The sequence below is a fragment of the Castor canadensis genome, chromosome 5, assembly GCF_047511655.1.
Source record: "Castor canadensis chromosome 5, mCasCan1.hap1v2, whole genome shotgun sequence".
Lineage (NCBI taxonomy): Eukaryota > Metazoa > Chordata > Mammalia > Rodentia > Castoridae > Castor > Castor canadensis.
This window is the reverse complement of record NC_133390.1, coordinates 107,473,746-107,494,576: the sequence shown is the minus strand read 5'-3', so window position 1 is coordinate 107,494,576 and position 20,831 is coordinate 107,473,746. Positions and strand designations below refer to the sequence as shown.

Here is a 20,831-nt window from a genome sequence, read left to right as displayed (position 1 = left end):
CCATGACTTGGTAAAGGAGCTACTTGCTTCCTGTTCCATTCTGACACCTCTATTCTTTTCAGTCACTAGAAGCCTGATGGCAAAGATGAAGCCTTTATCTCATCCTTACCAATCATGATTACATTTGATGACTCTCAGGACCTGAACACTTTTACTCAAGGAGCAGTTTGGAGGTGAAGGTGCATCACTGTTACATGGACAGTGGGAACACTTGCTCACAGTTCTGCTACAGGGAGTCTCGTTGTGTAGGCAGGAGCTCAATCCAGGCCTTTCCACAGTATCTTCTAATACTCATGGTATATTTTCTTTGTACTTTGTTCTTCTTAGTAACATTGAACAAGTAAGCTTATAATTTTTTCTTTGGGTTTACTTACTGATCTCATTCTTCCCCTGCCCTTCTCTTCTTTTACTGCTTCTTTCAGCTTATTCTTTCCCTCTCTTATACTTACGTGTTCAGTGATTTTTCTCAGTTTGTGAACAGTAACATTGAACTTTCATAAATGCAGTTCTAACAATAGTAATAACACCTGCTGCCCGTTCACTGCTCTCAGTGACCTGCTTTTGTGCCTCAGTTGTTGCTGTTTTATAAAGACCAAAGGAGAGCTGGGGGCATGGCTCAGTGGTGGAGCACCTGCCTCACAAGTGTGAGGCTCTGAGTTCAATCCCCAGGACCATGAGAAAGATGAGTGGAGAGCCAGGCTGACTCCAAGGGCCATGAAGACAGATATAGCAGTCTTGAGGTGCTCTCTCAGCTAGTTCCCAGACCAGGGGACAGTTTTCAGCTAGACTGTCAGCACTGCTATATTCTAGCCAGGTGGTTTCAGGGATGGAGTGTGGAATGAAGGTTAGAAGGGAAAGATAAGAGTTTATATAATTAAGTCATTAATTCTGTAAACATTTTTTAGACAACAGGATAACTCTAATTAGATTTTATAATCTTGTACTTAGAAATGAGTTACTGAAATAATATGCTAAAGTTAAAGAGAGAGAGAGAGAGAGAGAGAGAGAGAGAGAGAGAGAGAGAGAGAGAGAGAAGTCTTACTGTCAATTTAACCAAGTGCACTTTTCTTTTTCATTGGGAGAACAGCATACACATTTGCCTGCTGGCTTTTTCCTCCTTTATCTGCTTCTCAGCGCATGGCTACCCACATTCCTTCTAGTGCAGAGTAGGGTGATGAGCTCTAGCTTGCTCTTCTTTTAAACAGATAATCATTCCTTTCCTAAGAACTTTGATGACTGTCAGATAAATGTGAAGAAGGCTAATGGCAACTGAGCAAGCTAAAAAATATATAGATCTTTGAGCAACGGATTTTGTAGGCACTTTAGCTATAGTAATAAACTGGAGACATGAAATGTTCTATTCCTTCTATGAATAAATAGACACCAGAAGAATGTCTCCCAAGACATAAGCATGAAGATATTGTAGTGAGTTGGACAATAGCCCCCAAAAAGATATGTCCATGTTTGAAACCAGTAAAAATGTGACCTTCTTTCAAAGTAAGTCTTTCAATATAACTAAGGATCTTGACAAAAGAGCATTCTGGGTTACCATGTCAGTCTTAAATTCAATGACAACTGTCCTAATCCATGTAAAGATGAAGGAAGAGATTGGAGTTATGTGGCCACAAGCCAAGGGTTACCTGAAGCCACTAGAAGGTGGAAGAAGCAAGGAAGGATTCTCCCTAGAGCTTTTGGCAGGAGCATAGCCTTGCCAACACCTTGATATCAGAACTATCAGAGACTAAATTTCTGTGACTCAAGGCCACCAAATCTGTGGTAATTTGTTACAACAGCACTAGGAAACAAGCTCAGATATCCTTGAGAGCACTGGAATCTTGTAATATGGAACTCCCTTCAGGGAGCAGAAGCAGTATCTCTGAGTGCTGGGATGGCAGGCTATGGCTGGATTCTTTTTTTTTTTTTTCTTTTTTCATTTTTCTTTTATTATTCATATGTGCATACAAGGCTTGGTTCATTTCTCCCCCCTGCCCCCACCCCCTCCCTTACCACCCACTCCACCCCCTCCCGCTCTCCCCCCTCAATACCCAGCAGAAACTATTTTGCCCTTATTTCTAATTTTGTTGTAGAGAGAGTATAAGCAATAATAGGAAGGAACAAGGGGTTTTGCTGGTTGAGATAAGGATAGCTATACAGGGCATTGACTCACATTGATTTCCTGTGCGTGGGTGTTACCTTCTAGGTTAATTCTTTTTGATCTAACCTTTTCTCTAGTACCTGTTCCCCTTTTCCTATTGGCCTCAGTTGCTTTAAGGTATCTGCTTTAGTTTCTCTGCGTTAAGGGCAACAAATGCTAGCTAGTTATGGCTAGATTCTTATGTCTTTTTTTTTTTTTTGGTTGGTACTGAGGTTTGAACTCAGGGCCTTATGCTTGTCAGGCAGGTGCTTTACCACTTGAGCCATACCCCAATCCTTGTGGCTAGATTCTTAACTTAAATTGTCCCTGCTTTAAAGATGAAGAAGATGAGGCCCAGTGTCTCATGGTTAACACATGGGGAGATGGGAAAGGACCCTTCTGAGGGTGGTGTGGTGGATGATTGCAATACGTACTTGGGCTCTGAGTCATTTCTGGGGTTGAATCTCATTTCTGTCCTTACTTATCATGTTACCCTTGCTAAGTTATTCAACCACTCCTACCCTCATTCTTCTCAGCTTGAAAATAAGAATCATAATAGATATTCATACACACACCTATTTGGAAGATTAGAAAGTATAATGTACTTAGAGTAATGCACAGGATGGGTTAAATAGATGTTAAGAGATTATGATTGTTACTGCACTATATTAATATATTATTTCCAGATTATGAAGTCCAAAGAGTATAGGAATGGGACATTCTTAAGGCAGAGCATGTGACCATTATCATTTACTAAATTAGAAACCAGTTTTAGAAAAATAACTCTTCATCATGTTTGTTCAATTCCTCTGTGGCTGCCGCAGTAACCTCTGTAATAATTGCTTGTTGCTGAGTGCCTTACACATAGCAATAGGAGAACTGTACATAGCACTTGAAATGAATTACCTCATTTCACAGATGATGAAACTGAGGCTCAATGAGTTTTATACCTTGCTTATTTTCAGAAGCCAAGTTGGAAAGAGCATTGGGATTGGGCCTAGGATTCTCTCTCACTGAAGTGAGACAGTTCCTGTTACCATATGGCCTCCAGGAATAGTGTTGCTTAAGCATCCAACAAGTGTTTTCTGAATTTGTAAAATAAATCTCATTATCAATAATTTTAAAGTAATGTTGGAGCCTCCCAAAATATTATGAAATGGAGAAACTGTTGCCAGCCATTTCAAAGCCACAAATCTCCTGAAGCATTACAGCAAGAAGGAAGTATTAGGAAACAACCACTCGAAGGTAGATTTCATTTTATTTTATTTTTGTTCACACCCTCTCTTTGTTTTCCATTGGCTGGAAGGTTGCTCTGACTATAGAGTGAATAAGAATGGGCGGGACGCTGGAGGCAGACTAGGTTTGTTTTTATTCTACTTCCTTTTCTTCCTCCCTCCATCCCCCTTCCCTTGCTCCCTCCTTCTCTCCTTCCTTCCTTCCTTTCTCCCTTCCTCTTTCTTAATAGTCACAATCATTTAAAAACTAAAAAGAAAATGAACATGTTATCACGGATGCTGATCATCCTCACTTTCGTTGTTAACATTTTTTGGAAGGCAATGTCTTCATTTTATCATATTTTTCTCTGAATTTGTCCCACCTGGCCAATTAAATGCTTATTAAAACATATATTCCTCTCTTGTACCAAAGTGGGCCTCCAGGATAAGATGCTGTTCCATTTAAATAAAAGATGAAGGATGTTGAAACAGAAGCAGTCTTTAACTAACAGACCCATAAATAAGGCAGTAGCTGGTGCTATGCAATTCTGGTCTTGGCACTTGTACTGGGATTGGCTTTTTCTAGGCCAAGGGTTCTTAACCTACAGGACAAGGACCTGGTTGGGTGGAGGGTAGCATCTATGAAACCCCTGCAATTTATGAAAATTTTGCATAAATGAACATTTAGCTGTGTGCATTTCAAAGGAACTTGTAATATCTTTAAGCTGCTAAGAACCACTGTTTTGAAACCTAATAATGAAAGCTAATGGGCACATTTTACTGCTTTCTATCATCTTAACTGCCAATACAATATCCAGTATGCTATAAATGTTTATTGGTTGCTTAAGAGAGAATTAGAAGCTCCATCTTGTTAAAGATGTAATGTTATAGTTAAAAGGGTCCGGTTTCTAAATGCAAAATTTGATGATACAATCCAAGGAATTTACCTGCAAAAGAAGGTCCAGGTCTGGGTCTCAGTTTTGCTTCTGCTCCAAAAGTTCCTGTGTGGGTTATTTCTCCTCTTTGGGTTACTAATGCTTCATCTGAAAATAAAGATTTGAATTAAATAAAGCCAAGATGTTTTTTGACTTTAAAACCATTCTGTCCACTGTAAAATGTCATTAAATTATTTGGATGGTTAATCTCCTGAAAAAGTTTAGAATGTATTATAAAAACAGGCATAAGCTTGTGTTACTTAAAAAGTTATTTTCAGAGAAGGACAGTTAGGACATGCAATTGGCTAGTGATTTCCCAACTGAACCCTGAGGTGTATATGGGGCCACAGGTACTAGGCTTGAGGGAGGCCTGAGGTAGGACAAGAGACTATGAAGCCTCCTTTGACTTCAATAAAGCAGCTTGCTTTTAATCTGCTTCACACAATGGACTTCTGGGTAAGATTTTGTTTGTAGGAAAAATTTCTTGATTTCAATTAGTCTCTGTTAATATCATAGGGGAAAAAGATTAGGTAAATCTTTCTCCATGGATTTAAAAATCCATGTTTAGGCTGGACCCTGTAACCATAGCTATTTGGGAAGTGAAGATCAGGAGGATTGTAATTCAAGGGCAGTCTGGGTAATAAATTATCTACATTCCATCTCAACCAATGACTGGCTACAGTGACATGCACCTGTCATCCCAGCTACTTGGGGAAAGGCAAATAGGAAGATTGTGGTCCAGGCAGCCTAGGGAATAAAGTGAGAACCTATTTCAGAAATACCCAACACAAAAGGGCTGGTGGAGTGATTCAAGCACCTGCCTAACAAGCACAAGGCCCCTGAGTTCAACCCTTAGTACCAGAAAAAAAAAAAATCTGTCTTTGGAGGTTGGGGGTCTAGCTCAGTGGTAGAGTTTGTTCTTAGCATGTGCAAGATCCTGGGTTGGGTCCCCATTACCAAAATATAAATGAGCAAAATAATGGGAAATAAAAATCTGTCTTTGAAAACACACATTGGAAACAGTTATAGCCCTAAGACATGTTTCTTCTCATGTTATTTATTAGCTGGGTTACATTAGGCAAGTCATATAGTCTTTCTCAGTCTTTTCCCTAACATTCAGAATGATGAGAGTGTCTTACACATAGGGCACTTGTGAGAATTAAATAAAATAAATTTGGGAACCTGCATTGTAATTGGTGAAACATCATGAAAATAGTTACTGGGTCTTGGATAGTGAACCCAGAGCTTTGTGCTTTGTCCTGACCATTGTAGCATTTTGGTCCATTTGAATTCAGTCATAGGAAGTATGGGTGATCAAATTTGAAGATGATCCCAAGTTACAGGGCAGGATGAGGGTAAAACTTTGAAAGGGAAAAACAGTCTTGATCTTTAGTTAAAAAATTTAATTGTCCAAGACTAAGATGGGAGAAAATTTAGCTTAAGTAGTTCAAGTAAAAAGTACTAAGGAATTTCTTGACTTCAAGTTAGTTATGAGCCAATCATATGTGATATGGTTTTATAAAGTATATTGCCACAACTGAGAAATTGGGGCTTTAGCTCTTAGCTTTGATTAGCATCTTCTTCCAGTTAATCCCCTGAAAGCTGGGTGAAGAAGGTCTGGAAAATTTCCTATGGGAAGTGAGGAGAGATTTCAGGGAAGAATGTGTCATGGAAGTCTTAAAAGACTGAAACCTCCTGAAGTGCCTGAAGTGATGTTGTGGCCATAATGGAGGAGGAGGAGGAGGTTTAGAACTGGCTTATTGTTTTCAGAGGCAAATCTCAGAAATAATTTCAAGGGAAAACAGTGGCTGGAGTTGTAGCTCAGTGGTAGAGCACTTGTCTAGCATGCATGGGACCTTGGCTTCTATCCCTACCATCTCAAAAATAAAATAAAATGAATAGAATAAATCAATGAAAATAGAAAATAAAGGGGAACAGGTTGCTTGGTGAGATCTCGAGAGCTCCCTTAGGAAAATGGTTCAAGCAGAGACTAGATAACATCTTGTGCCATCTTCTGCAGGTTGCCTTGCATCAAGAGGATGCTTTTAAGAAGAAATTACTAAAATCTCACCAATTCTAAGATCCTGCTTCTACAGTAGAATAAAGTATCCCATGGAAGAACAATTTTGTTAAACTATGTACCCTAGTAAAAGAATGTGACTTTGCCATTGGCAAATTGGAACTTGCTATTTCATGATAGTTAGGATGTTGTTTAACTTCTCTGAACATGGGTTACATCATCAGTAACAAGGAGATGACTGTTATTATAGAGTTGTCAAGATTAAACCATACAACATTGGTAAAAGATGTTTAATCGGGCCTGGTGAAAGGGCTCAAGGATAGTAACTTTTAGCCCAACTACTATTTTTGGCTCCTATTTTCTACATGTATTTTATTTCCTCTTTTCTGAGAGTTTTTTTTTTTTTCAGATGATTCTATTGAAACCTTCAGAGACATGATGTGAGTAGGTAAGGTGATGGCTTTCCTAAATCTTGGGAAAAAAATTCACTAGAAGGTAGCAGGCCAAAGTGATGTAGTAATACTTTCTGGGTCTGTATCCATGTTTGTTTCCCTAAAATGGCGGAAACCTGTAGAACATTTTTTTTTACCTAGATTTCAATCTGACTTTCTTGCCCATCAAATTCAGAACTAGGCCAATCTGGTGGATTTTTTTCCTTTGCTTAGAATTTTAGTCAATAAAGTACCCTATTAAATTGTTAAGGCAAAACTCCCCACTGTGGAGTGGATGTAATACTGCATCTTTGAGGAGTGAGCAGGGTTAGGAACTAAGTATTGGGTAAGTCACATCTTTCTTTCTCTGCCTAACTTTCCTAACAATAAAGTGACCTTAAGTTAATAAAATTATTTTTCCATGGATGAGTAAAATTAGTAAAAGAGATGAAGTTTACTATTCTTAGGAGAAGATAAACACATGGGAGAATCTGTTGCCTCAGTTGCACTGAGTGAGGTTAGGCAGTCATCACTGGTCCCAGACACCCCATAAAGGTCCTTGGATAAACAGTTCACATCAAATTTCATAAGTTTTTCATGCTGTTCCCTAGCCACTGTTGCTTTTTGTTCTAAAAAAAAGCAAATTTGTACTCCACAACAATTAGACTCTTCTCAAGAATTGATTTTTAAATAATCCTATAAACAAGAAACAAATCAGGATCCATAGCTAGTCTGAATTGATAAATGTTAGAGAGGGGATGACTGAGTCACAGCTGGTTATCTCTTTATGAGTTGCCTTGTTTATGATTACAGGTGACTAGATTAACAGGGAATGTGAACAGCTTGTGAAGTAATTTATTTAAAACATTGTAAGAGGAATTGGCAGTATTTAACATGCATTATTCACAGAGCCCATGGAAACTGAGTAGGCACTTTCCATAGAAAGGAATTTAGTGAGTGGTAGTGACAGCATGTCTGATTATTAAATGTAAATGGGCCATGTTTACAAGAAGATGTTGACTTTTCTATTGCACAATATAATACAGCAAAATGTACAAATATATATCTCTCAGTAATGTTCACACACATAAGCACACACATAGATGCAATAATGGGGTATATAAATTTTTATTTAAAAGTAACAGAATTCATTGTATAATTTTAAAAAAGGGAATCAGTTATGTTGTATTTTTTAGAGTTTACAGTTGCTAAATACTAAGAAGGCTTTTATTTCTTTCTAAATTTAATGTTTGCTATGTTTGTAGGCACTATGTTTAACTTAAGCTTTTAGAGCGTTAAGATTTAGTTTCGAGTAGTATTTGTTTTACTTTTCTTTCTTCTTCCACCTAAGTGAACATTTCCTGACACTTACTAGGCATGGCATTCAGTCAGCACACAGCTAGTGTGTTTCACATCAGCATCAACTGGTAATCTACTTATCTATGGGGTGGGGTGGGGCGGAGGTGTGGGAGCAAATAGAGGTATTATTACTGCTCCAGAAAAGTTGCTTTGAACATGCCATCTGGACCTTTTTCTTTCTTTTTTCCAGTCCTTTTAATTTTCTTGTCCAATATGCTACTTAAATTTATTCCTAATTTTTCTTTATAGTCTTTTCATAAATCTTGAACTCAACATAACTTTAGCTCTGAACCACTAACTGACATCCTTTAATCTTATAATAGAAACAGCAGGGATATAGCACTTGAAAAGAAAATTATCACCCTGGAAGCTGCTACTTTAGTTGAAGGTTTGTTTTGGTTTTGGTTACACTGGGGTTTGAACTCAGGACCTTGCACTTGTTAGGCAGGCACTCCATTACTTGAACCATACCCAAGTTCCTGAAGGCTGAATTCTATATTGATGATAATAATAATAATAATCATAATAATAATAAAATAGATATTTATTGAGCAATTTATGCTCCAGGTTTGTTAAGCACCTTGTAGGTATTACTTTATGCAACTAATACAGTAACACTATTATGGAAGCACTATTTCCATACCTGTTTGACATATGAAAAAACTTAGGCATGGGAAATTTAAAACATTGACAAAAAGTTACACAATAAATGCAGAGCACAAATACTTAACCACTCTGCCAGGATGCCTCTCTATGCAAAGAATTCTGACCATAACCTGGAAAATCACCCATCCATTCCAGCCAGCTAGTCAGCCAATCATTTAATCAAGCATTTGACAAGGATATAGAAAGGATATAAACTTCAGTCAAGTAAGCATGGTTACTGTGCTCAGGCCAACTTCTTGAGAGGAGGAACAATTAAGCAAGCATCCTCACAGTATGGCAAGTGCTGTGACAGGGAAGTGTTGGATACTCTGGGAGCTTAGAAGGAAATTCATAGAAGGAGAGGGTGTCAGGACCAGGATGGCAGGTCAGAAAGTTCTTGTCCTTATCCCTGTGTTTTTCAGCTAATGTGTAGAAAAAAAGACATATTATATAATCTCTAGAAGGTAACATCTTTGAAGGAAGGTAATTTTTTTGTTTCGTGTACCCTGCCTCCCCCACCCCCAATATGGTACATGGTAGCTGCTTCATTGAGATTTGTTGAACAAGTAAACGAGAATTCTAATGTTCTATTGCAACAGGGGTCTTTTGACTTATTTCTATTCTTACTCTTAACATTCTTAAACACTTTTCTTTTAAACTTGAAATAAATGTTCCCTTTGAGTTACAAAATCCAGTCCCTGTTCTTTATAAGCCATTATCTAAAAGCTGCATTCCAGGTAAGCTACCACACCTATTGTGTTTTATTAGAACCAGGCTTTCTCAGGTACCTTTCCAACAAGGTGTGCTAAGTAGAAATTCTGGAACCATCTGGTGACTCTAGTGCTTTTTTTCCTAGTTGATTTGTTTGATTGATGCTGGGCTCATCCTCTGTAGTTCTGAAAGATCCTTTCTCCCTTTATCTTTTCAGGATGGCCCTTAACTTTTTCTTCCCCACAACTTCTCTCCCATTCTCACTCTTAAAAAAGTGTTAACTTTGGGGAACCAGATCTTAGTCACTTACACACAATCCCTTGGAAGACTCTAAGGATCCATGGAAACACTACAAAAAAAAGGCCAAAAGCTGATACTTTCCCTGTCTGGGAATATTTGTTATCCTAAGATAGTGTTTTGTTTAGTTTATAATTCTTCAGCTCAGGTGTTGGGTTATGTCTTTCCTGTGCCTGCTTTGGATGTATTGGGATAATATAGTGTTTCCTTAAGGAAACAATGGTGGTAGTTGAAGCTACTGGGAAGGGGAAACTCTCACCAGGGAAGAGAGAAGTTTGGAGCTGGAAATCCTGTGGCCTATCTCAGAGTCACAAAGGCCAGGTTTGGGCATGATCTTTACATTATGTAATTACAGAACCTGATCCCACAATTTAAAATTGTACCTCATTGTCTTTTCTGCTTTATTTTTCTTCAGAGTTTTTATCTACTACTCATATTCCATAGATTCACTTACTATTATTGTTACTAATGTCTGACATCTCTGCTAACATTTAAGTTACTTGAAAGCAGGAATTTTTGTTTGTTATCTTTATTACTTCTCCAAGGCCTAATAGTATCCTGGTACAGTCTAGATGTTTAGTAAACATCTATTGAATAAATGAATTATTAATACTCATGTACACACCTATAATCCAAGCTCTGTAGAGGGTGAGACAGGAGGATAGGGAATTCAAAGCCAGCCTGGGCAACATAGGAATACTCTGTCTCAAGATACCAAAAGTACTAGCCATGATTGTTTTCCTGCATGTGTTTAAGTTATAGACAAATGGTTGGACATTAAAAATTACCTTACACGTTTTGTCCAATTAGAATAATTGTCCAAACTATGACACTAGGACCTCTAAAAAAGCTGTGATGGTCTGACTGCATGGGGCTTATTTCTGTCAGCAAGGCCTTCTCTCCACACATAGGGATGGATAAGCCCATGCTGGTAAGAATGGAAAATCCTTGAAGCTTCCTGAAGCAGATAGACTTGAATCCCTAAAGCTAAGTGTGCAGGTTGGTTCAGGGTATTCACAACTGTTCTGATGCTTACCACCTCCATGAGACTCTGAGACTCACTAATTTTATATCACCATTTTTAGACAAAGTGTTATCATCCAATTCCATGATTCTTGGTACAGGATCGGGAATCTTGTGGGAACTCAGAGCATAAGAGATGAATAGAGGAATGAATTAATTATTTAGGAGCTTTTTCATTGACATTGTCATAATCACAGCAGAGGCTTTCCAGCAAGGACACATCAGTGGGCTGTGGGGACAGCAATGGCTGCTTTTCTCTTTTTCTAAGACTCCAGCTTTCAGGGCCAAGCTAGTAGAAGCGGAAGTGGGCTTATTTTCGTAGAAGACAAGCACGCTTTCTGCTGAGAGTTACTTCCCTCTCTCATCCAGTGTGCGCCATAACTCAACAACTGTCCTGAAGAATGGATAAAGGACTATACTTATCTAAAAGCAGGAGGAACAAATGGCCCTACAGGGCCTGGATTAATGCAATGAATGGGTGAGTCCAAAAAAAAAATGGCGCTGCAAGCAAACATTCTATAGGACTTCATTAATACATCTTATTTCTAAAGAGAAAAAAAAAAGCATGGGCAGGTATACACGTATATCCAAAGCATATAGCTGTGCAACATCTATTCACTTACAATTCTTTCATATATGTCAGTATGGCTTTTGGGAAAAAGCCTCAGGGAGATGTACATGGAGATATATAAACTCCAAAGCCCTTTTTATTTTATTTTGAGAGAGGGTCTCCCTAAATTGCACAGGCTGGTCTTGAACTTGTGATCCTCCTGCCTCAGCCTTCCAAGTAGCAGGCATTACGGGCATGTACCACTATACCTTCTGCAGCAAATGTATCATTTTACATCCCACCAGCAGCATAAGACAGTTATAGTTTCTCTACATTGCATTTTTGTTGTTGTTGTTGTTCTGGTGCTGGGGATCAACCCAGGGTCTTGTGCTTGCTAGGCAAGTGCTCTACCACTGAGCTACATCCCCTGCCCCAATTATTATACAACTCCAACACTTGTTATTAATGTGTCTTTTTGGTTATAACCATTCTGGTTAATGTAAAGTGTTATTTCATTGTTATTTCGATTTTCATTTGCCCAAGAACTAATGACAGTAGGTCCCTTTTCATGCATTTATTGGCCATTTGTGCATTTTCTTGTTCATTCAAATCCTTTCCCTATTTTAAAATGGGTTATTTGTCTTTTTGTTGTTAAGTTCTTCATCTTTTGCCTTAAAAATGAGGGCGATTGTAGGAAGAGAGCCTCAGAAGAGGATGGGAAATGTTGGTGACTTGCTTCTCCTTGGACTATACCACAGTTATGGACCGGAATCTAGGTTAAGTGAGAGTGCAGGGTATACCCACAGTGAAACTCCATCCCGCCAGGGTGGAGCACCATCACACCCAGTTGGAGCACCATCACACCCAGCTGGAGGAGGGTAGGGAAACGGGCTGTGGCTCAAATGCCATAAACTCTGGCTGTTCTTACTGGCAGTCTGTAGATTGTCTTGAATAAATATTTCTTCACTTGCTGTATTCCTTCAGTATAATTCCCGAAGACAATCTTTAACATTATTTTGTAAGGAGTGAGTTCACAGAGGTTTTTAAAAAATGGTTTATGTTGATTTTGTAGAGATAAAATAGACACTAGAATTAAGAAGGATAATTTCTATGAAAAGGTATTTGTAAACTTACAAACAGTGGATTAAGAATACCAGTGGAAGTTGAGGACTATCAACTTCATATTCAGTAAAACTTGGCTTGACAAACCATTCTTAATGTACTGTTGTTAAATACTTGCATGTAAACATTTAAATAATGAGAGTGGCAGTGCATTTCACATGAAAGTTTGTTGTTAGCTTAATAATCTATGTACAAGTCATCACAGCTATCTGAAGTCATCCAAATGGTTATTTGAAGAGGCATAGGCATAATTCAGATGTGAAAATTAAGTTATTAAGACTTCAAGAGTTTAATGCATACATTTTAAAAGCTTACTAGCAAAAATGACTGTGTATTTAATTTTTGTTTAATTCAGAATACCTACTGCACATAAAGTCTTAGAAAAGCAGCCTTTCCAACTTGGGGACTAAGATTTACATTTAACAATTCCTCAAATTCTTTATCTGACCATATGCCAGGCTCATCTCTGACCTGACAACCAGATGAATGCCATTCTAGTTGAGAAAAATCTAGAATCTTGCTCCTATCTAAAGCCCTACCCTATCCATTCTCGCCCCTTTCTCCAACCCACTGGCAAAGCTAACATACTTCTCCTTGGGTACTGAAGTTTGGTTACTTAAGAATGACCACTTAAGCATCTTTGAGAAAATGTATTGTATTTAATAATTATGAGAAAATGTTAAGATAAATTCCTGGTTGTAAATTCTTCACCTTTCTGGCAGTTGCCTTGTGTGTGCTGTTTCCTAAAGTTAGCTTATGGGCAAAAAAAGTATTGTATAAGAGCATGAAACTAGATGAGTATTTACGACGGAAACCAAACCACATCCTAAAGATAGTTCCCTGAATAGTTATTAGTGAACTACCTAAAGATAAAGAATGTAAATTATTACTAATTTTCTTTGGCTGGGAAAGTTTCAATATTAAAGTCTGGCTTCTGTAGTGAAACATCTTCGTTTCCCACATAGTAGAAGACAAATGGAAAAACCCATTCACTTCTTAACATTGTAATGCAGTTAAATAAGAAACGGATAATCAGATTGCATTAAAGCTCAGTATTTACCTCTCCCCGCCCCATAAGATAGGACTTCTAACCTACTCAAGCTTATTCTACAATTCAAGTGGGTATTTTGGAAGATGCTTACCTCCCGGCTGGGTGCACCTCCCTGTGGCTTTAGGTGAGCACGGATGCTCTGGCTCCTCCCCAGCTGCTGCCAGCTTCTCACTGCGCGGGGCGCCTCGGAGGTTCCTGGAGTTGGGTGTTCCGCCCCGCCCTCAGCACTATTGCTAAAACTCCAATTTTGCCAAACTGATTCCGGTGATTAATTATTGACAAAAGAAAAACACTCTTACGCAAACTTGTGTCCAACAGCACTGCTCCCAGCGACTCGTTCCAGAAGAGGACGCCGGCTGCACCACTCCCCTCCCCCCTGGCTCCACGCGCCCAACTTCCCAACGCGGCCACTCTGTCCTGGGAGATGAGCCTCGTCCTCCGAGCCAAGAAGCCCAGCGATTTCTACATTTTAAATTTCGGTTTTCTGGAGCTGGTGCGCACTTCCCCGAGGACCAGGCTCTCAGGAGGGGCGCTTTCTCAATGCAGGGGGAACCTGGGTGCCGAGAGCAACAGAGGAGGCTGAGGCGTCGCTGTCACCTCCGGCTGCTGCAGTAAAACCCTGAGCCGAGGCAATGATGGGGAGGAGGGGATGGGGAGGCGCCCTCCCCCTCGCTGGGGCTGGGAGCCCCGACACTACCCAAGGGGCACGTCCTGTGATGGGGATGGGGAGGGCGATGCTGGAGGAGCAGAAGGAGAAGGCGATGAAGCTGCAAAGGTGAGAGCTCTGGATCTTTAATCAAAGCCAACGTTGAACCGTTCGTGGAAAAGCCTGCGCCCCGCATCCATCCGTCTGCAGACTTCTGCAAGAGGGCGAAGAGGGCCGCGCAGGACTGCGGGCTGAAACTCAGCGTCAGGCTGCCAAGTGAGCCCGGGCTCGAGCCGGGGCGGCAGGCGGCCGAGTAGCCTTCCCAGTGCATTTGTTTTTCGAAGAAAGCGATCTCTTTTAGCATTGGCGACTGATTTTGGTGTCTTTGAACCAGCAAAGTGCCTCTCCCGGCCTCACTCCCTCCACCCTACCACCTTCCCCAGGTGGCTGGGAGGGTTAATGGTTGAAAAACTGCGCCGCCTCCCCGCCTCCCTTCCCAGAGGAAATGGATGGAAGGATCGTGCCTGGGGAACTTGTGTGTGCTCACTCACAAGTGCCGAGAATTAATTTGGGCCCGACTGCTGCAGGAGGGCAAACTGGGGACGCGGGCTGGCAGGCTGCGGGGTGGTGCGGCGGCGCGGCACGGGCTCCCGTGGCTCTCAGGGGCTGCGCGCTCGGTTAGCGTCCCAAAGGAGGCGCGTGATCGGAGGAGCATTTTCCCTGGAAACCCGCATCCAGAACACAGTCGATCTCTTCTTGACCCCTAGGCTGATGCTGAGGGCGCAGAGGACCAGGAGACGCCCCCGCCCTGCATCTCCGAGATTCTTTCTGCGCAAGGCCCAGGGGCGTCCGGGGGCGAAAGCCTCTTTTGATGAACGAACATTTGGGCAGCATCTGCCATTCAGCCCTCCCTGCTGAAGGAGGAGGTACTGCACAAACCCGCAGGGCCTGTGGTGCGGAAGCGGGAATTTGAGCTGCTGGCAGGTCTCTGCTGGTTCTAACAATACACTTTGAGCAGATTCCAAGCTGCCAGTGCTACGAAGAGTGAAACTCGCGCTTTTAGGCGGCGGGTGTCTCCATGCAGAACCCAGGGAGTTCCCAAAGGGAGCTGAAGGTGGGTGGGGGGCGGAGGAAGGGAGCAATGCTAGGAGAGTGTGTTAGCCATTTTACATAGTTATCTTGTGTATGTTAGCAACCACTGCTGGTACTTTTTATTTCTTTATCTCTTTATATTGCTCACCTTCCTTATCTTTTGGCTTCTCCAGACACACCTTGCAATATTGGCAGGCCAGATATGACCACCTAGGGCTTGTAGAGGACGGAAATAGAAACCTGGAGAAATGACTTGTCTAGGGCCACCAGTCCATTTGCGGTAAGGACAGTATTTGTCAAAGTAGTTTATAGATATCAATATTTGTTATCCGGTTCCCCCTTAGGTTGTGACACCATGCGTACGGTTGTACAGTGTGGAAACAGAATCAGATCTTCCTGCCAAGACTTTGCGAAATGAACATGAAGACCTTGCAACTACTCCCACTGGAGGCTGGGAGAAACCAGCACCGCCTGTAGGAGTATTCACACCATTCAGAATAATCTTGGCGGGGCATGTTGAATCAAACCTGTCGTCCTAGTTACTTGGGAGGCGAGATCAGGAGGTAAAAGTTCTGGAGAGTCTTTCTCAACCAATCGCTGGGCGCAGTGGTACCTGTTTGTCATCCCAGCAATAGGGAATGATAAATAGGAAGATTGCAGCCCTGATCTTCCTCAAGTATAAAGCCAGACCTTATCTCAAAAATAATCAATGCAAAAAGAGCTGGAGGTGTGGCCCAAGTTGTAAAGCGCCTGTGCCAGGCCAACACCAGAACCACTAAAATAAAAGAGGCACACCTTTATGTATGTCTGTGTATCTCCAAGTGGAGAGTAGGTGCTTTGTTTTCCATACAAACAGACCTACATCACAAAATAAAGGCCATTACAACTTAAAAGGAAGAAATCATACAGACTACATCACTCATCGAAATATAATAAGGATAAAATTAATCAAAGATAAGGATATTAAAAAACAATCAGAAAGCAACAAAAACAGCAATAAACCTTTTCAGCTGGTGTTTCTTGCCCATGAAGATGATTCTCCCTTGGTGCTCATTTCTAGAACCTGTGAGATAACCAATGGTTACCGCAACCACACATGCAAAGGGGAATGAGATTTGAACAACCACGCAGAATTGTTTAGGATAGAATAGTGTAAGAATATAAAGCAATGAGAGTTGTGGCAACTGAACATTTTGAGGCTGGTTTTCATCACTGTTATCATAAAACAGCCCTTGCGTAAATAACTAAAGAACGCCTACTGGAGTAGAATTATTTTTAAAATCGTGACTGGAGAGTTATTCTCTCAGCTTGCCTATGAGCTTTGTAGAACAGATGTTACAGGAAAGGGAATGGGACCACTGTTTCTATGACCCAGAATGGCTGTTTGGGATGCTTTTTAGAGTTTTTAAACTCTTCCAGGAAGGAGAATGGAGGTGATGCAAGAATTTATATGAAATGACCCACAGTCAACTACCAACCTTGTAAGCTTCTGAGGATGGTTATTCCTAGGGGAACAAAGTTCAAACATAAAATATGAGTTCTTCCAAGATTCCAGACCTGACCATGGCAGACAGGAAGAAATAATTACAGACTTTGGAGCATACAAGTTCTGGGTTCCTATCCCTGCCTTTCAACTAACCAGCTCTATAGTATGAAAATAAATTTACCTTATTATGTCTGTACTTGATATTCTCAATAATGAAGTAGGAATAATATTGACTTCACAAGATTCATTTGAAGATTAAATGAAATACCATTTACAAAGTACTGCTTATCATAAGGTGTTCTCTCTCTCTCTCCCTCCCTCATCCTGCCTTCTCTAAATACCACCTTTTAAAGGAACTTTTCTTCTGTCCATTCACATTGTCCCTATTTTGTCAGCAGGAGTCTACCCTCTTTTCCTTCCTTTCAGTGACCCACAACCTGCTCCATGACTTTCCAGCAACCAGAGAAACCTAAGCATCAATAAAGACAATCTCCCTCTAACTGCAAATCTAAAAGCAATCCAGTCTCTCTTTTATAAGAAGATGCACAGCAAAATCAGCCCTCTCTCTCCTTCCTCTTCCTTTCTTTCCCTTCTCTTCCCCTTCTTCCCTTCCTTTTTATTTTACTTATCACATTTTTGAGCTCCTATGAGTCTATGCATGAGTGACATTGCTCCAACACATTGATTTCAATTTCACAGATATGAATATGCTTAGGCCGAAGTCTTTCATTGGGAAAAAAACACTAATCCTTAAGCACTCGAGAGTTTAATATTAGACTAATGGTCACGTTAATAAGGAGAGGCAGTAGTTTATTCTAAAAATTGGCAAAGAAACATTCCATTAAGAGACTAATGTGGCTGTCCCCAACAATCATTAAGAAACAAGAACACAATTCTTGCTCTTAATAGGCTATCCCATTTTAGTAATAAAGGGACCCCACAAGCAGCAATAAGACCAGTTTAACAGAAGATTTTCTGCAACATATATTCTAAAGCAACCTCTAAAACTATCTTTATACACAATGCCCATTTTTGAGTATCCATATCCATAAAAAAGACAATGTGGAGTCAACAGAATCAAGAGAAAAGAATGAGACTCCACTCAACTCTATCATCAACATCTCCCTTAACTTAGTAACTCATTCTCTTTTATCGGTGTTGATATCAGACAAGAAAAAGAAAGAAAATTAGCAATAGAAGTGGATATTTAAATGCATGAGTAAAATACTCAGGCAAATTTTATTTGCCTTTGTTTGGCTTGTCTTCACAATATGTACATCAACCTTTTCTTTCTTTTTAAAACCTTGCCACATTAGCACCATTTATTTTTGTGATGGCAGAAAGAAACTATCACTCTCATAGAAGAGAACTGTTCATACTACTCAGTAGAATTTGAAGGAGCCAGTTGTGGTGACTCACATCTGTAATCCCAGCTACTCAGAGGCAGAGATCAGGAGGATCGTGGTTTGAGACCATCCAGACAAATAGTTCTCAAGAACCTATCTTAAAAATACCCGACAAAAAAAGATTTGGCAGAGTGGCTCAAGTGGTAGAGCATCTGCCTAGCAAGTGTGAGGCCCTGAGTTGAAACCCCAGTACCGCCCCTCCCCCCAAAAAAAGGCAGTTTAAAGGATGAAGAGGGAGCTTACATGTTCTCTTCATAGAGTCACCAACTAGGTATGTACCTCTGTTGGAACCAGCTAATTTCTCCAAGCCTTTGTTTTATGCTGATTGCACTAATGGTTTCTAACTTTCTGAAATTTCCCTGTGTTGACCACTGTCACTCACTCACAAACTCACAGTTCTTTATTCTGTAGGTGGTTGTGCCCACAGTGCTGCCAGTCAATCTAAAATCACCTGCAGCACACATGTGCTGTGAAGAGTATACAAAATCACCAGATAAATATTATATATCTTGCTAAATGATTTGGAGGTGCAAAGCTAAATTACTTTATATGCAAATGTCATAAAGCATTGTGTTTATGCTGAACAATTACAGTTATATTGTGGAATATTCATTTATATACTCTGGATAATTTCAGCACCCTATATGCACCAAGAAGGTTGCTAAGTACCTTGAGGGACTATCATGGTGGCCATGGTCTTTATGATAAAAAATTAGGCTATAAAAGCATTCTGAACTTGAGAAAGCTGCTTCCATATCCTGGTGAAAGTGCATGATTAGTTCAATGAAACATCAAGAGTGGCATGGTTGCAGAGTAAAAGAAGACATATTTTCCCACTGCAGCATGGACTCATTCAAATCCATGTTCTGAGTACGTTTTGGCTTGAAGCTGGTTTTCAGCTTTATCTTTAGATTCCATTTTTTCTTATTTATCTCCCAGTCTTTGTGTGATAATATCCATCTTTCCCAGTCACTGGTAACAGCAACCGGAATTGCTGACTAGTCAGCCACGACAAACTGAGGTATTAAAACTGATGGCTTGGAGACTGAGGCCTTGGGTTTGATCCCACTGTCAACCTCAAACAACAGTGAAAACTAACTGAATAAAAAACAACTTCCCATCAGAAAAACAAAAACAAAAACAAATAAATAATGAAAAAGCCCCACCATAATTCCCTTCTATCTTGAATTTTTTCTTTTTTGGAACACATAATACCATCACTCAATTGTCATTGGGATTTGAAGAAATAACTTATTCCTGATATTTAGCATACCAAATTTGAAAACAATAGGAATATTTTTAAAAGAAAATAGTAATTGCTCATAACATTGTCATCCAAAAAGATAAGCACTGTTAAAGAGCAAGTGTACTTTTTTACATATCACACTCTACATAAAGTCTTCCATCTTGCTTTGTTACTTCAGCATCATCGAATGGTTCATAGTTCCCTATCAAAGTGTGAGAATTTACTTAATCTTTCCCATATGGTGGCAGACATTAATGTTGTTCATTTTTCTCTATTATAAATTATGTGTTTATAAGTCATTATTGAACTTTTTAAACCTTTGATGGTGATTCTTATATTAAATTATTCACACTTTCATGTTGCACTTTTTGTGTGGCTTTTTTTTATTGTGGTACAAGGCAATAACTTAATTTTTTTTTATAGTACTAGGGTTTGAATTCAGGGCCTTGTACTTGCTAGGCAGGGGCTCTCTACCACTTGAGCCACACTCTGCCCCTCCATAATTTGAAGTTTTCCATCTTATCCTTTTAGAAATATGCAGTTCAATGGTATGAAACACATTCATAATGTGTACATCTACCATTCCATCCCCACAATTCTTTCCATCTTTTACTGAAACTCTCTACTGATTAAATGATAACTGCTTGTTCCTGCCTCCCTTTAGTTCCAGGCAATTGTCATTCCACTTTGTGTTCCTATGCTTTCTGACTACTCTAATTGCTTCATATAAATGTAATCATACAGTATTTGTCTTTTGGGGCTACCTTATTTCACTGAGCAAAAGGTCATCAAAGTTCATTCATGTTGTAACATATGTCAGAATTTCCTTCTTTTTTTAAGGCTGAATAATACTCCATTTTATGTACATACCACATTTTACTTATCCATTCATCTCCTAATGAGTACCATGATGCACTTTTACGTCCAGTGATGTGCCATAAATGAATCAGTTATCTGGAGTTAGAGGTCATTCTAGGTAGCTACAAAACTGAACATAACATGGCTGAACCCAGGATCTCAAATAAATTACTAGGTGCATCTATCCACTAAAAGGACTAGTCTCAATTTCCTTCTGGCCAATAAGAAAAGTACTATTTGTAGTCTTATATTTATCTCCCCTTCTTAGAATAAGAAAATGGAATATATTTTCACCTCATTGCTGTGTTGCTTTAAAGGTGACTCTGAGATTCCCTGTTACTATCAATTCTTTTGTTTCCATTTCTGCCATCATTGAATTTTTATTTTCATCATTAAGTAGTCCTGATAGGCTAAGAAAAATAAAACAGGAAACTTGCAGTGACTTGAGCCTTTGACCTCTCTGTCAAGCTCAAAAGAAGAATGATACAAATAATTATGATAGTCATTGATAATGACTGTCAGTTACTTGAACGACCAAGAGTTTTATAAATTCTTTTTCTCACAACTGTGCAAGGAAGAGGTTTTTGTCTAATTTCAGACAGTAA

The 20,831-nt window shown here is 39.7% G+C and overlaps 1 protein-coding gene across 2 annotated transcripts in view; it reads right to left on the bottom strand.

The window, feature by feature from the left end:
• Positions 1-15,189, bottom strand: part of Sptssb (serine palmitoyltransferase small subunit B) — a 35,208-nt gene extending 20,019 nt beyond the window's left edge. Inside the window, exons 1-2 of one of the 2 annotated variants that reach the window (XM_074073866.1) lie at positions 13,584-13,740; positions 4,296-4,391 (exon numbers count right to left, since the gene is read on the bottom strand). Coding sequence is in view for 1 of the 2 variants with exons in the window: in XM_074073865.1 (XP_073929966.1) it covers positions 14,086-14,502 (417 nt within the window). In the remaining variant the exon portion in view is untranslated. Of the gene's footprint in view, positions 1-4,295; positions 4,392-13,583 lie in introns of those variants that run through there. The other variant, XM_074073865.1, reaches the window with a different exon arrangement.
• Positions 15,190-20,831: the final 5,642 nt, after the last annotated feature.